Source organism: Rana temporaria, chromosome 6, assembly GCF_905171775.1.
Source record: "Rana temporaria chromosome 6, aRanTem1.1, whole genome shotgun sequence".
Taxonomy (NCBI): Eukaryota; Metazoa; Chordata; class Amphibia; order Anura; family Ranidae; genus Rana; species Rana temporaria.
This window is the reverse complement of record NC_053494.1, coordinates 97441324-97457436: the sequence shown is the minus strand read 5'-3', so window position 1 is coordinate 97457436 and position 16113 is coordinate 97441324. Positions and strand designations below refer to the sequence as shown.

At 44.6% G+C, this 16113-nt stretch overlaps 1 protein-coding gene across 1 annotated transcript in view; it reads right to left on the bottom strand.

Moving 5' to 3' along the window:
* Window positions 1–16113, bottom strand: part of CARD11 (caspase recruitment domain family member 11) — a 213658-nt gene that overhangs the window by 26449 nt on the left and 171096 nt on the right. Inside the window, exon 20 of the mRNA XM_040357039.1 lies at window positions 1298–1415. Within this exon, the coding sequence (XP_040212973.1) occupies window positions 1298–1415 (118 nt within the window). The remainder of the gene's footprint in view (window positions 1–1297; window positions 1416–16113) is intronic.

Below are 16113 nucleotides of genomic sequence, written 5' to 3'. Positions count from 1 at the left end.
CGACCATACCAGATCATTTAAATCTGGTATGAATCTTAGTCCCCCAAGATCCATACCAGACCCTAATCCAAGCATGCAGCCCGGCAGGTCAGGAAAGGGGGGGGGGGTGAGCGAGTGGCCTCTCCTCCTGAACCATACCAAGGCCACAAGCTCTCAACATAGGGGGGTGGGTTCCCCATGTTGATGGGGGCGGGATGTGGGAGCCCCCTTGTTAAAGGGGGCTTCCAGGGTCCGATAAGCCCCCTGACTGCAGAGCCCCAATACTACAACCACCAGGGTTGTTGGGAAGAGGACCTTGTCCCCATCAACATAGGGACAAAGTGCAGAGCCCCCCCTGCCCCAAAGCACTCACACCCCCATGTTGAGGGCATGTGGACTGGTATGGTTCAGAAGGGGGGCTCGCTCGCCAGGCTGAATGCTCAGATAAAGGTCTGGTATAGATTTTGAGGGGGACCTCATGCCGTTTAGAAAAAAAAGAAATTTGCCATGGTGTTTGTCCTCAAAATCCATGCCAGATCGAAGGGCCTGAGCACCAGCCGCCATGCTGCGTATAGGGTAGCCTTAGAATTATAAGGCTGAAGGGAACCTGTGTAGACTGTTCTTCTTCAAGGCATCCCAGTGGCTCATTCTCTCGATCAGGGAGTGAACACTGATTTGGAGTACTCAACCCCATGAAAGATTACCTGGTGTTTTACATTGATGTTTCTTTCACTCATTTGGTCTTGCACTTTCACTTTACATTGTTATCGGATTGTAACTGAAACAATTTTTTAACTAAAGTGATGTGTAAATCTTGGTCAGCCAGTCATTTTAGTATGATGAATGTCTATCAGTAACATACAGTGGGCCGGATTCAAGAAGCAATTGCGCCTGTGTAACCATTCACATTCACTTTGAAGCAAATGACGTCCTTGCGACGTCATTTGCCGCAATGCACGTCGGGAAAGTTTCCAGACAGAGCATGCGCGCTACGATCGGCGCGGGAACGCGCCTAATTTTAATTATTCCCGCCCCCTACGGGATCATTTAAATTGCGTGCTCTAGCGCCGGGCATTTTGCCGGCGCGCCCGCGCAATTCACAGAGCTTCTGCTCCGTGAATCAAGGGCAGCGAAGCAAATTTGCGGGGGCGCAGGGCAAAAACGTTGCCCTGCGCCTCCGTAAGTAATGGGCAATTCTACCTGAATCTGGCCCAGTATTTATACTATACCCATTTTTATTGAATGTTCACATTATTGTACATATTACACATGATGCCACCAAAAGATAATGACAGAATACCCCAAAAACAATCCATACCCTCTTGTCTGTCTAATAAAAGTTTCACGGTCTCCATCGACGGTGAGTTAGATGACACCACACGCAGACGTTCATTACTGTTCATCCTTTTGTATTTGTTCTCAGACCGATAAACAAACTAGAAAAACAAATGAAGCATGTAACGATGATATTTCCATTCAGTACAAGGTAGACAGACTTTGTAGTAGTTGAGAAAATGCTTAAATTTACAAAAACCCTACACAATGATTGGTACACCTATTAGGTGCAGAAACTGTGATGTTACCCAGTATGGTTATCCGGTGTGCCGCCCCAATGGGGCATAGAATTTATATATATATTGTTTCACTGAACCATTTTCTATGGACATTGGCCTGAATTCACAAAGCACTTGCGCCAACGTATCTCGAGATACGCCGCGTAAGTGCAAATATGCGCTGTCGTATCTGTGTGCCGTACCCACAAACTAAGATACGCCTAAAAACAGGCTTCATCCGACCGACGTAACTTGCCTACGCCGGCGTAGAGTGGGCACATATTTACGCTGGATGCATTTGGCGCACCCATTGATTTTCTATTCAAATATGCAAATGAGGGAGATACGCCGATTCACGATCGTACATGCGCCCGACGCAGGCTACGACAGGTGCGCGTAAGTTGTACGTCCGGCGTAAAGTTAAGCCCCATAAAGCAGGTGTAACTCAGCAGCAGACATGGAAAGATCTGCACCAGGGAACTCAAGCCCGCGTATTTTACGTAGTTCACGTTGTACGTGAATATGACTAGGCGTAGGTTGCGTTCACGCCGTAGGCAGTGATCTGGCGTATCTTAGGCAGTTGCTCCGACGTGATTGTGAGCATGCGCACTGGGATGTGCCCACGGGACGGCGCATGCGCCGTTCGTTATACGTATCTGTCTGGCGCTCGGCCCTTCATTTGCATGGGGTCACGCCTCATTTGCATGGCTCACACCTACTTCCACTTACGCCTTGGAAACCCAGCGCAGTTTTGGGAGGAAGTGCTTTGTGAATTCAATGTTTGCCTCTATGCGCTGCGTCGGCGTAGCGTATCAGAGATACGCTACGGCGGCATAAATGTGCGCCAGCGGCTGTGAATCCGGGCCATTATGTTTAGTTCACCTGCTGCCATCTAGTGACCTTTTGTGGTAATGCACCTATTTTTCCATGTTTCTTTTGTCTGATCTATGACACATTTCCATCCTGTGTAATGGAGGCAGCTAACAGGCCACATGTAACAGGGCATAAGTAAGTTACAGACAGTATCATCTTTTGACCGCATAATACCACAATCTATTCATCTGTTGTATCCTGTCATCTGCTGTAATGATTTTTCGGATTAAACACCTCTGTGGATGGAAATGGTATTGGTGAGTTTAAGCTATCTGCTGAGGATTGTCCTCAGTGATTATATCTGCTTATACAGGCCAGGCATACAGGACTCACAAGGGATAAATCGCTTCACAACAATCGGAGTCAGGCTAGTCAAAAGATGTATAGAAAAATACAGCTTGCTGTGTATATGTGTGCACTTATCTGCAATAAAGAATAGCCAAAAGATGTATAGAATTCCCACAGCCTGCTGTGTATATGTGTGTAACTGACCTGCAATCAAGCACAGTGTCATGCGCCATCTCGTTAAAGCACATGGTCGCACAAGCTTACTGCACCTCAGGTGAATGTTAAAATCTGTTTCTCTATATTGAACTCTGTTACCCCACCTGTCTAAGCTGCTATTCGTCTTCTTAAAGAGACAGTACCATTTTTTGCAAAAAACATGAAAAATGTCCAGACAAGACTCTGAGCACCTTTTTGTGGCTAAACCAATGCAGATTCATCATGCCTCTGAACCCACAGACATACAGAAAGCAGATTCTGCAGATATTGCCGAACAGAGTGTAAGACCCAAACGTACAATAAATCCGAAACTCAGAGAAAATTATAAAAAAAAACAACTAGAAATGAGTTCTCCAGCAATCTGTCAGAACTGTTATGGAACAGAACTTCATACTGCATGTCAGTTTTGTCACACTTTAATGATCAACCAGCTGAACTAAAATACTCTATAAATCGATTATCTGTTGATATGAACACTAACAGCGTCTGTTTGCAAAATACACAGCTTTTTTGCAGGACTGTAATATAGATGACTCTTCAGCAGAACTGACCAGGGCTGATGCACTAAACCAACGAGGGGATCTCTTAGTGCAAAAAGCTCAGTATAAGGCAGAACTCCGCATTGCTCAACTGCAGGAGACCAGATCTCGCAGATCAACATCAACCAAGCACACTGCACGTTCTTCTAGATCCTCTCACTCAAGAAGTTCAACATTAAAGGAACACTAAGGCTGCATTCACACCTCCGCGACAAGATACGCCGCGTACGCGGTGTATTTTGCCGCGATTGTGTAACTTTTTTTTTTTTTCACAAAGCCTTCCCATTGCTTTGTATGGCCGAACGCCAATGCCGCCTAAAAAAAAGGGTCTGGGACTTTTTTTCAGGCGACAGGCGTACGGCGTCTATGAAATGTGAGCCATCTCCATAGACAGCAATGGGAATTCTCCCCTCTAGCGGCACAAGCGTCCGGCGTTTTGTCGCCTAGATGTGAATGGGCTCTAAAGGTTCGTTTTTTATTAGAATATCACTTACCTCGTTTTTCCTTTTGACCTCCAAAATACAGTAATCCAGGTTTGAAAATGCCATTTCCTGTCACTTCTCTTCTTGCTTTCCACCAGCATCTGAGCCGTTTTGCATGGTGGAAAGCAGAATGTGCTCACCCCCTCCCTATGACTACAGCCCTGCGTGAAGATGCTCTCTTATCCCTCACAGGCATGGAGGCTAAGCCTAATGGGAACTGTCGTTCCCATTAGGCCGTGATGTAGCAAGAATGAATGCGCACCGCAAACCAGGAAGTCAGTGAGAATAACGATTCAGGAGTAACGGAGGTGAATAAAATAGCTCGATTTCAACAGGTATCAAACTAGTTATAATGCAAAACATTACTTTTTACTTTATCAGCTACTGTCAGACTTTAATTTAAGAGGAAAATATTTTTGTCTTTACAACCCCTTTAAACGATAAGATAATAGAGGCCCACACTGATGCGGAATCAAAAATAGTGCAAACCTTTTACCAGAAAGGAAGCAGAATTAGAAATACAAAAGGCAAAGATGCAAGCAGCTTACTAAGCAGAGATGAAAGCTCAACAAGCAGAGATGGAGGCTCAACAAGCAGAGGCAGATTCCCAAATAAAGACAGCCCGGAGCTAGGGCACAAATTAACCATTGGCTCTCAGGGGGCGGGGGGGCGGAGAGAGGAGTTGATAAAAGGGTAAGTCCCTGCCCCCAGGGTAAGCAGAGCATGCAGGAAAGTTCCCACCCACCCTCCCCTGTTTGTAGTTCCTTTCGGTGGTTAGGATTGTATGTCAGTGTTGTGGTGTTGCGTGTTGTTTGTGTTTGCTTGTTTCTCCGTAGGTTTGCAAAGGATTGTCGTGGCAGCGTGGTTTGGTCTCTGCGGGTGAAGGAGGAGCCAGGTTAAAATAAAGGTTTGAAGACCTGTCGGTGACAGGGGATATGATGATGCCCAGAGAACGGAGGTTACCTGGGGAATGAGTATGGAGCACTGCGGTCGGGAGGGTCTCTGAGCCAGCATCGGCTTGAGGCCTGTCAGAAGGGCACGAGGGACCGCAGTGCAATTAGAGAAGTTATATATATATGTTGATATGTATATATGTTTATATATACATTTAGTGTTTTACAGTTATAGGCTTTCGCCTGCGGAGACCAACGGCAGTTAGTTAGTATGACAGGTGTTTACGTTAAAATGTTAAATTATTATTACCTTTAATAAAGAAGGCTGCTACGGCCTATTATTTACCCAACAAAATGGTGTGGTCTCCATGTTAATGGGGGAAGAAGGTTGGGGTTGGTTATGGGTTTAAAATTAAGTTGGGTTAGTAGTACATCAGTTATACTTGAGTCAAGGTTCTGCAAATGGAAAGGGAGGAAGCAGCTGCCCTAGCAAGGTTGAGAGTTCTCGAACAAGCGATGGGAGAAAGTGCTAACTCAGACTGTTCCATCCCAGCGGGACTCTCAACACAGAGACCTCTCAGCTCCAAATGCCTGAGCCTCTTCAAATCTACAACACAAGTGCATCCATGCAGCAAACCACAATACCTCTTGCTGACAACAAGGTGACTTCCAGTGACAAGCAGCAGCTCAAGCCACAGCCAGCACAAGCCTTAGGGATTACACCACAGTCAAACGCTCTTGGAACATCACTTTATCCTGGTAAACCTCACCCTACTTCACCAAAGAACTTTCACACCCGAGGGGTTCCACAAGTTACTTTGGCACCAAAGAGTGTTAAAAGGGCAGACATCACACCACCCGTAGAAGCCTCACCCCCTAAAGAAATGTTGTGGGCTTAGTGCAAAAACGTTACAAACGTGCAGGGAGATTGTTCAGAAACATGGATTATGATACAGGTGCTGTGCTTGTTATGGACATTTTGCTAAAGACTGTAAAGTTGTCATCAAGTGCACAGAATGCAGTAGCGACAGACATGTTACAGCCATGCATCCGGGCTCACCCTCAGACAATTCACAGCCGCCTCCTACCTCCAGCCCTGTCTCAAATCATGGCGGGGAGCAACAAGGTCATGCTCCAGCCACAGCTTATGTTTCCTCTTCATGCACAGAAGTCTATAGAGAAGACTTATGCCGCGTACACACAGTCGGAAATTCCGACAACAAATGTTCAATGTGAGCTTGTTGTCGGAAAATCCAATACAAGCGATGTCTTGATATAAGAGTAGTGTCTTGTCACAACTGAGTATAAAAAGATGAGAAGAGAGGCTCCTCTAATGCCCTGTACACACGATCGGTCCAACCGATGAAAATGGACTGATGGATTTTTTCATCAGTTATCCAATGAAGCTGACTGATGATCAGTCGTGCCTACACACCATCAGTTAAAAAACTGATCGTGTCAGAACGCAGTCATGTAAACCACGTACGACGGCACTATAAAGGGAAAGTTCAAATCCAATGGCACCACCCTTGGGGCTGCTTTAGCTGATTTCGTGTTAGTAAAAGGCGATTTGCGCTTTTCTGTCTGTTACAGCGTGATGAATGTGCTATCTCCATAACGAACGCTCGTTTTACCAGAACGAGTGCTCCCGTCCCCTAATTTAGTCTGAGCATGCGTGGATTTTTAACCGATGGACGTGCCTACAGACGATCGTTTTTTTCCTATTGGTTAGTTAACCATCAGTTATTTTAAAAACAAGTTCCTAGTTTTTTAACCGATGGATAAAAAACCGATGGGGCCCACACACGATCGGTTAGTCTGATGAAAACGGTCCATCAGACAAACCGATCTTGTGTATGCGGCATTAGTGTAGCAATATGGTTACATTTAACAAAAGTACAACATTTAGCAACATATTCCTACACTTAGAGGTGCCTCTCTTCTCTTTTATACTCTGTAGCTCCTGCTGGGTTTTGCTTCTAATCCCCTTGCGGAAGCTTCACATTTGTCACATTGCTATATTCTTTTTATATGGACTATAAACTGAAGAACCTATGAGTATAAAGTTGTGGAACAAATCATCTGAGTTTCCATTATTTCTTATGGGGAAATTGGCTTTGATATACAAGTGCTTTGGATTACAAGCATGTTTCTGGAACGAATTATGCTCGTAATCCAAGGTTTTACTGTATGGGCAGGTTCTGGATTGCACCCTTGGGCATCAAATGATCAACACAGTACTTCACCTTTGGAATTAATTCCTCCCAGGTGACAAGCCAGGATGAAGCAGTACCTGGGAAAAACAAAGCCAAGAGGGAATGACTGGGTTTCTAAATAGTTTCTAAATGTTTTCTCAAAAGCTTATTTATCTAGTGCCCAAATCCAGGTCCACTTATGCCTCGTTTCCACTGAGCGGATCGGTTCGGGTTGTTTACAATGGAACGGTTTAGAATGGTCTGGTCTATTCTGGTGAGCGTTTCCACTGCCAGTCGGACCACCAGGGCCATACAGCTTTTAGAAAAAATGCCTCTCGTGATGTCACATTAGTGCGACGAGAAACGTGATGCAGCTTCACTCAGCGTCAACCAAACAACAAAAACAACAATGGAGGTCATTCAGCAGCTCATGTTTTCTCTGCTAGCCTTTTGGTTCTTTATAGGCAAAATACATGCCGCACTGTATGAGAGAAGTTTGCGAGCGGCAATGAGAAACACAGCAGAAAAGAAAAGGAAACTTTTAGCTTGGATGTGTAGCCAGGAAGAGAAGTACACATTTGTGCGGCTAAGACAGCAGCGCTATAGGGTAAGCACAATTGACGACTTACCTGAAACACACATATACACACACTGACACACACACACACACACACACTGACCCACCAATGTGACACACACACACACTGACCGACCAATGTGACACACACACACACACACTGACCGACCAATGTGACACACACACACACTGACACACACTGACCCACCAATATGACACACACACACTCACACACACACTGACACACACACACACACACACACACTGACCCACCAATATGACACACACACACACTGACCGACCAATGTGACACACACACACTGACCCACACACACACACACACACTGACACACACTGACCGACCAATGTGACATACACACACTGACACACAGACTGACCCTCACACACACACACACACACACACACACACACACACACACTATGACACACACACTGACCCTCACACACACACACACACTATGACACACACACTGGCCCACACACACACTGACCCACCAATGTGACACACACACTGACACACACACACACTGACCGACCAATGTGACACACACACACTGACCCTCACACACACACTATGACACACACACACTGACCCACACACACACTGACCCACCAATGTGACACACAAACACACACACTGACCTACCAACCTGACATACACATTGACTTGAATGATGTTTAATTTTTGAGATATGTTACCATTTTTATTTTTTTTCAGATGCTTCTCCTTTTGGCAAAGCAGCGCCGCCGACCAGTGATTTGGGCTTTCCCTCGTGCCAATGATTGATGGAATGTGACCGTCCCAGGATTCACACACAGACAGTGGGTGCAGAATTTTAGGATGTCAGAGGAAACCTTCTTATTCCTTTGTGCCAAGCTACGTCCAGTAATGGAAAAGAAAAACACAAACTTCAGAGCCAATTTGCCTGCGAGGAAGAGAGTTGCCATTGCACTGTGGAAGCTGGCTACCAACAGTGAATACAGGAGTATAGGCCATCTTTTTGGTGTCAGCAAATCATCAGTGTGTCGGTGTGTGGAGGACTTCTGTAAGGCTGTGTGCACATTGCTAGCTCCTGAAATTGTTCATTTTACGGAAGGGGAAAAGCTTAAAGACATGACAGTACTTTGAGAACAGGTGGGGCCTTCCGCAGTGTGTTGGTGCTATTGATGGCTCACACATACCAATAATAGCACCACAAGAATACCACACCGACTACTTCAACCGAAAAGGCTGGCATTCCATCATCCTCCAGGCAGTAGTGGATGGCAAGGGACTATTCTGGAATGTGAATGTAGGAAAGCCTGGGAGTTTGCATGATGCTCGGGTTCTCCGATTGTCAGCACTTTGGGATTGGGTTGGCCAGGGAGGACTGTACCCGGTGAGCACTAAGAACATTTGTGGGGTGAATGTTGGCTATTATGTGCTTGGAGACTCTGCCTACCCTTTACAAAATTGGCTTCTGAAACCATTTCCTGACAATGGGCGCCTAACAACAGAGCAGCAAACCTACAACAAGAAAACATCCAGGGTACGTGTTGTTGTGGAAAATGCTTTTGGAAGACTTAAGGGTAGATGGAGGTGTCTTATGAAGAGGAATGATAGTGACATTCAACTTACCAAATCCATGGTGCTAACTTGCTGTACTCTTCACAATCTTTGTGAAAGCCATGGAGAAGACTTTGACCAGGATTGGAATACATCTCCAGAAGAGCCAGTACCAGTAACAGCAGCACAGGATATGGAAGAAGAGTGCAGTGAAATACGTGAGGCTCTGATGCGGCACCTTAACTTTTAATTTCTCATCGTTAATTATTAAAATGTTTAGGTTTTTGCTATATGTTTAATAAAATGTGACAGAAAAGACATACTCGTAGAAGTCTATTTTGTTTTTTATTCAACAAAAAAATCATCTTCCTACATCTTTTTGAATTAAAAATTTTAAGAATGTAGCATCTCTTTAACAATAACCTAAAGAGGTTGTAAAGGTTTTTTTTTTAGTAAGCCAGTGCATAGTTTTTTTTTTTTTCTTTTTCTTCAACTTCACTTCTAAATGTTTTTTTTTTAATTTGTCTGAATTTCTCACTTTCTGTTCCTCCTCAGTAAGCACGGCTCTGATGATGTTGTCAAGTTTACTGAGAAGGAACAGGAAGTGATAAATTCAGACAAAGATAAAAAACATTTAGGAAATGTAAGGAAAAGGTGAACCAACAATGCCAAGTATATTCAAAATTGCATCTACACAAGCAAAAGTAAAAAAGAAATGAAGCGATCGGGGGTGCCTTTTGCTGAAATCCAGGCTGCACCTTCCAAGGTGTGGGTGATAATGCAAAGAAGGCAGAAGGGAATCAGAGCAGCACTAGCACTACAACTAAAAGCCATGTGCAGCAAGGAGGAAATGTGTCCAATCTAGTGTGATCAGTGCTGGCTCAAAAGTAGCCTAGTAATAAAATAAAATATAACTTTTTAAACCCAAAATAATTTCATTTCCTTTAAAAGTAAACATGGGTACAGGTCCTGTGCTGCATGAAAGGCACTACTGTCTGGGTGGTGACCTGGGTTGACGATTGGCTCCAATCACTTGAACAAGCTGACCAAGGACACCGAGGAAGGCCTGGTTGAAGGTAGCCAACTGCTCCATCTGCAGCCGGGCAATTTCTGCCTCCTGGCGCATAGCTTCCTGTGCATCCTGACGTAGTGCTTGAAACCGCCTCTCAGAAAGGTTATCCATTCTTTCCAGCTGCCTTTCTTCTGCTGCCCGCATATCCTCCATGACTGTGCGCATATCCAACTGCAACCTTCTTCTTTCACCTGTAATATACAAAAAAAATATTGTTTTTGGTAACATCTGTCCAACCAATACTTTAAGCCCCTTTCTCATCTGCCCCACTAGACTGTACCACACTTGACTGCCCCACCTCTGTTCCCCTGATCATTTGCTACACCAATACACAGCACTGCTCATCTGCCCCCCAGAGCTGAACCCTCCCTCTCATCTTTTCCACCACTGTACCTCCTGCACATCTCCTCCACAACTGACCCCCCCCCTTCTCATCTATTCCACCACTGTACCTCCTGCACATCTCCTCCACAACTGATCCCCCCCTTCTCATCTATTCCACCACTGTACCTCCTGCACATCTCCTCCACAACTGATCCCCCCCCTTCTCATCTATTCCACCACTGTACCTCCTGCACATCTCCTCCACAACTGATCCCCCCCTTCTCATCTTTTCCACCACTGTACCTCCTGCACATCTCCTCCACAACTGATCCCCCCCTTCTCATCTATTCCACCACTGTACCTCCTGCACATCTCCTCCACAACTGATCCCCCCCTTCTCATCTTTTCCACCACTGTACCTCCTGCACATCTCCTCCACAACTGATCCCCCCTTCTCATCTATTCCACCACTGTACCTCCTGCACATCTCCTCCACAACTGACCCCCCCCCCTTCTCATCTTTTCCACCACTGTACCTTCTGCATATCTGCCCCACTGCTGTTTTGTTTAAGACAATGCACAGTTAAAAATGTCTTTATTATCATCATGTCTTACCATTGTGCCGGGGTGCATTGGGAGTACTCTGTGGTTGGCTACTCTGTGGTTGGCTACTCTGTGGTTGGCTATTCTGTGGTTGGCTACTCTGTGGTTCGCTTGATGAAAAACTACTGTTGCTGCTGAAAGACGCTGAAGGTCCATCATCTGAAAAATTTGATGCATCATTGGAGAGTCCATCAACTGTTTCTGAAAATAAACATATGTTTAGATATTTTATTTCAAATGGTTAGCAGAGCAATATCCTATGCGAAGTTTAAAAAAATTAACTTACCAAAGGGGTCTACCATGGATTCAAGAATTACAGTTGCAGAGTCCAGATCTCCCTCCCTGCCTTGGTTTGCTGGCCGATGACCGTAAATGGCGTCCATGGCGTTGTACCACCTCCAAGCAGTTGGACAATTTCCACTACGGCTGTTGGCATCCTTAATTTTTTTATATTGAGCTTTAAGCTTTTTAAGCTTTGCCCTACACTGGCCCGACGTCCGTTCGAATCCCTCGGCTGCCATCCGCTGAGAAATATCTTTATAGACCTTTTCATTTCTCACTGATCCATCAAGCTCACTCTGAATAACGCCATCACCAATAATTGATAAGAAAGTAGATAGTTCCTCAGATAACCAGACCCTGCCGTTGTTTGCTGGCATCCTTCTCCTTTATATATACTAGCGACATGGTGATAGGTCGGCGCTTTGCTTTGACGTCAGCATAGCTGTTTTCTGTCCACCAATCAGTGGAATGTACTGTGTGACGCCAGTAGCTCGGCCCTAACCGTACCGTTCCATTTTTCTATGGACCCACATGAGAAGCAGGACCCCCTCTGATGCAATGCAAACCACCCATCTACGTCAATGGGAAAGCCCGGCGTTTCCCCTTGTTGGAGCGTGGAGATCACCCATCACTGGATACCAAGAATGAATTCCATCGCTGGAGTGGAGATTGAGACATCGCTGGAATCTTTTTTTTATTTTAATAAAGGGCTCATAAAGCTGTGTCTGTGTCTGTTTTTAACAATTTGACTGATTGTGAAATGATAGGGATACAATGTACACATAGGGGGGGCAGGATCTGGGAGTCCCCTTTGTTAAAGGGGGCTTCCAGATTCCGATAAGACCCCCACAACCCCACGCCATTTTTTTATTTTGGTGCGGAGTTCCCCTTAAAATCCATACCAGACCTGAACTATGGATTTTTTGGGGGAACCCCACGTCATTTTTTTTTAATTACGCGGGGTTCCCCTTAATATCCATACCAGACCTGAAGGGCCTGATATGGAATTTGGGGGGACCCCCACACATTTTTTTTTAATTTTGGTTCCCTGCACAAAATGTCATTTTTTTAAGGGAAAAAAAGTAATTTAAAATTACAGTAGTGCCGCTATTAATGAATTGTCGGTCCCGGCAATACAGATAAAAGTAATTGAAAAAAATGGCAGGGGTTCCCCTTAATATTCATACCAGACCCACAGGGCCTGGTAATGGACTGGGAAGGGGACCCCTGTCATATTTTTCAATGACTTTTCTCTGTATTAAATCAGCCCTCCGTCTACAGGAGAGAAGTGGAGAAAAAGGGGGAAAGAGGGGAAAGAAGAGACACAAAAAAAAGAAAATAAAAAGTCCCCCAAGATAAAATTGTTCCTCCCTAAAAAAATGGGGAAAAAGCTCCCTATTTGTGATCCTTAATAACTCTTTGGATCCCACCACCTTATGGCCCCATACCAAGCACAAAAAAAAGAGGGGCTTAATAACACCCTGTAATAAGAAAAAAAAACACCTTCCCTAATGATTCTTATTTCGTGACTTGACATCTTTTTAAATCTCCACTTCCTATTCTTATGGCCCCATCCAACCAAAATCTTTAAAGGGGGGCCGAAGAAAAAAAAAGATTTATCCTATTTAACCCCACCCTAGTTGTTCTACAAAAAGTGTTAACTGGTTTTAGTTTGTTCTCCCTCTCTACTGTGCAAATTGTCCAGAAAAGTTAATATTGTGAAAAAAAGGGAAAAAAAGGGGGGGAGGGAACCAAAATCACTCCTCTCTTGCACTTAATCCTCTCTCTCTGGTGCCCCCATGAGGGGGGGGGGACAAAAAAAAATTCCACAAAAACCCCACCAGACAGTCTCTCTCTCCCCGCCCGTCCCCTAGGCCTCACAACCCAGAGCTAATCCACCCCTACTTCAGGAGAGTAATATATCCATCCCGCCCATATATCTTTAAATTTGTCCTGCTGATCCTTAACCGTATATACCCATCTCTCTGCTTGCATTTTTCTCTCCACCTCCCCTTTCCATTCCCTTATATTAGGGACTCTGGATTGATTCCAAATCTAGGTATCAATGCCTTTGCTGCATTTAACAAGTGTGGTGTAACACTTCTTTTATAGAACTTAATGGATGATGGCATCCCATGAAACAAGAAATGTAATGGGGATTGCTCAATTGGTCTTAATGTAATTTTTTTTATCCAAGGGGATATCTCGTCCCAGAAAATCCTGATCTTGGGACATTGCCACCATATATGAAGGAATGAACCTCTTTGGTTACACCCCCTCCAACAATTGGCGTCCGCTGATGGATACATCTGGGCCAGACGAGTCGGTGTATGATACCATCTAGACAGAAACTTATGAGACATCTCTTGTATATAAAAGCTTATTGAGGAATGGTGTGTTGTTTCCTTCAACCTCTTCATTTGCTCTGATGTAAAATTATAGCCCAACTCCCTCTCCCATTCACGGATATAATGTGGAGTTGTCCTATTTTGAGCACTCTGGACCAATCTATGCATCCAAGATAGCATATGGCCCGATTCCAAAGGGTTCACACACCATTCCTCAAAAATAGTCATAGAGTTTACTGATCTAATTTGATATTTCCATTTATTAAACAGGTCTATCAACTGCCGATATTGATGGATCCAATCCATCATTGATACCTCCTCAAACTTTTGAACCAGGTCTCCCAAAGAGAGCAATTTCCCTTGTGGGGCCACCCCGGCACAATTCCCCTCTCCTTCCCTTCCCCAACCCTCCAAACTTCCCTTCTCCTCCCCCGGGGGGGGAACCATGGGAAACCCTCCAAAGGAGTTATAGGCGATATTTGAGGGGCAAACTTTCCTGTCTTATTCATTCTATCCCAGATGGATAACGTTGTTATAGTTAATGGTGAAACGTATTCCGACAACCCCCTATATGCGGCCGGGACCCAAGGTGCTCCCACCAGGTCCCTTCTTGTCAGTGTTTTCTCCAGGGGAACCCATAATTTACCCTTTGAATCGTGTCGCCAATTCATAATATGGGCCAGGGCCATGGCTCTATAGTAGAGAGCCATATCTGGGAGGCCTACCCCCCCTTCCCCCTTTGATCTTCTCAAAATTTCATATGCTAACCTGGGGTGTTTATCCCCCCATACAAAAGTCCTGAAAGCTTTCCTTATTTGTTTAAAAAATATTTGTGGAAGAGTTATAGGGATAGCGTGCAGGACATTGATAAGCCGAGGAATTACACTAATTTTAAGGGCACTTACTCTCCCAAACCACGTCAAAGTATGGCTTCTCCATTTCTGTAAGTCCCTTAGTATTGATGAGAGCAGAGGTACATAATTTAACTCGTATAGACATTTGACATCTGGGGCTATATGTGTTCCCAAGTAAAATATAGAATTCAAACGCCATACGAAGGGAAAGGATCTTTGCAACTTTTTCCTCATCCCCAAGGGCACCTGATTCGGCATCAACACCAATTTCTCTATATTTATTTTAAAATTGGAGATATAACCAAACCTATCTATCTCTCTCATCAATTCCGTCAGAGACTCTTGAGGCGAGGAAAGATACAACAATAGATCGTCCGCATATGCGGATATCTTATGTTCCATTGATCCTATAACTATCCCTTTAATCCCCCTATTCCCTCTAATCATACACAGGAACGGTTCCAATACCATAGCAAACAATAATGGGGACAATGGGCACCCCTGCCTGGTCCCACTCCTTATTTCAAAATAGTCTGATAATCTACCATTAACTTTGACCCTAGCTCTGGGGTCAGCATACAATGCCATCACCCATCCCATCATTCTTTCCCTCAGACCCATCTCCCTCAGAACTCCGACCATAAATCCCCATCCCACTCTATCAAAAGCTTTCTCAGCATCCATTGAGATTACCACCGCCGGAGTTTGATTTGGGCCTCTGTGCATCCAATGTAATACATGAAGGGCCCGTATTGTATTATCTCTGGCTTATCATAAATCCCATTTGGTCCGGGTGTATCAATTTAACAATGTGATCCTGTAGCCTCAAAGCTAGGATTTTAGATAGGAACCTAACGTCGGAGTTCAGGAGGGAGATGGGCCTGTAACATTAAGGCCTCTGGTGGCAATAGATTAGAAACCGAAACAGAGTTGAGATATCTACAAAGGGGGGGTGAGGAGTATAGGGGCAAACTTCTTATAGTACATATTGGTAAAACCGTCTTTTTACCCTGCGCTGCGACTGATATCACTCTCTCTAGCTCCTCTATAGAGATGGGTTTTTCCATTTCCTCCAGGGCTGCAGTTGGTATCGCTTGCAGCCCTGAGGCCTCCAGATATTCCCGGATCCTATCCTCCTGTCCCCCCCTATCTACCCCCCACAAAACCGGATCTATGTTATATAGAGATGAGTAAAACTGATGAAATTCTACTGCTATTGCTTGGGAGTCTACTATCTGTTTATTCCCTGCCTTTATTATATGTACGTGGCGTGCCTCCTGCTGTTTTTTTAATTGTCTAGCCATTAACCTCCCACTCTTATTTCCCTGCTCATAAAAGTGATGGGCAAAGTATCTATTTTTATTTTGGACCTTTTGATCAATGACCTGATTAAGATCTGCCCGTAGCTTCTCTAAATTTTGCGCATCTCCTGGCCTTAAATGGGCTTTATGTTTAATTTCTATTTTAT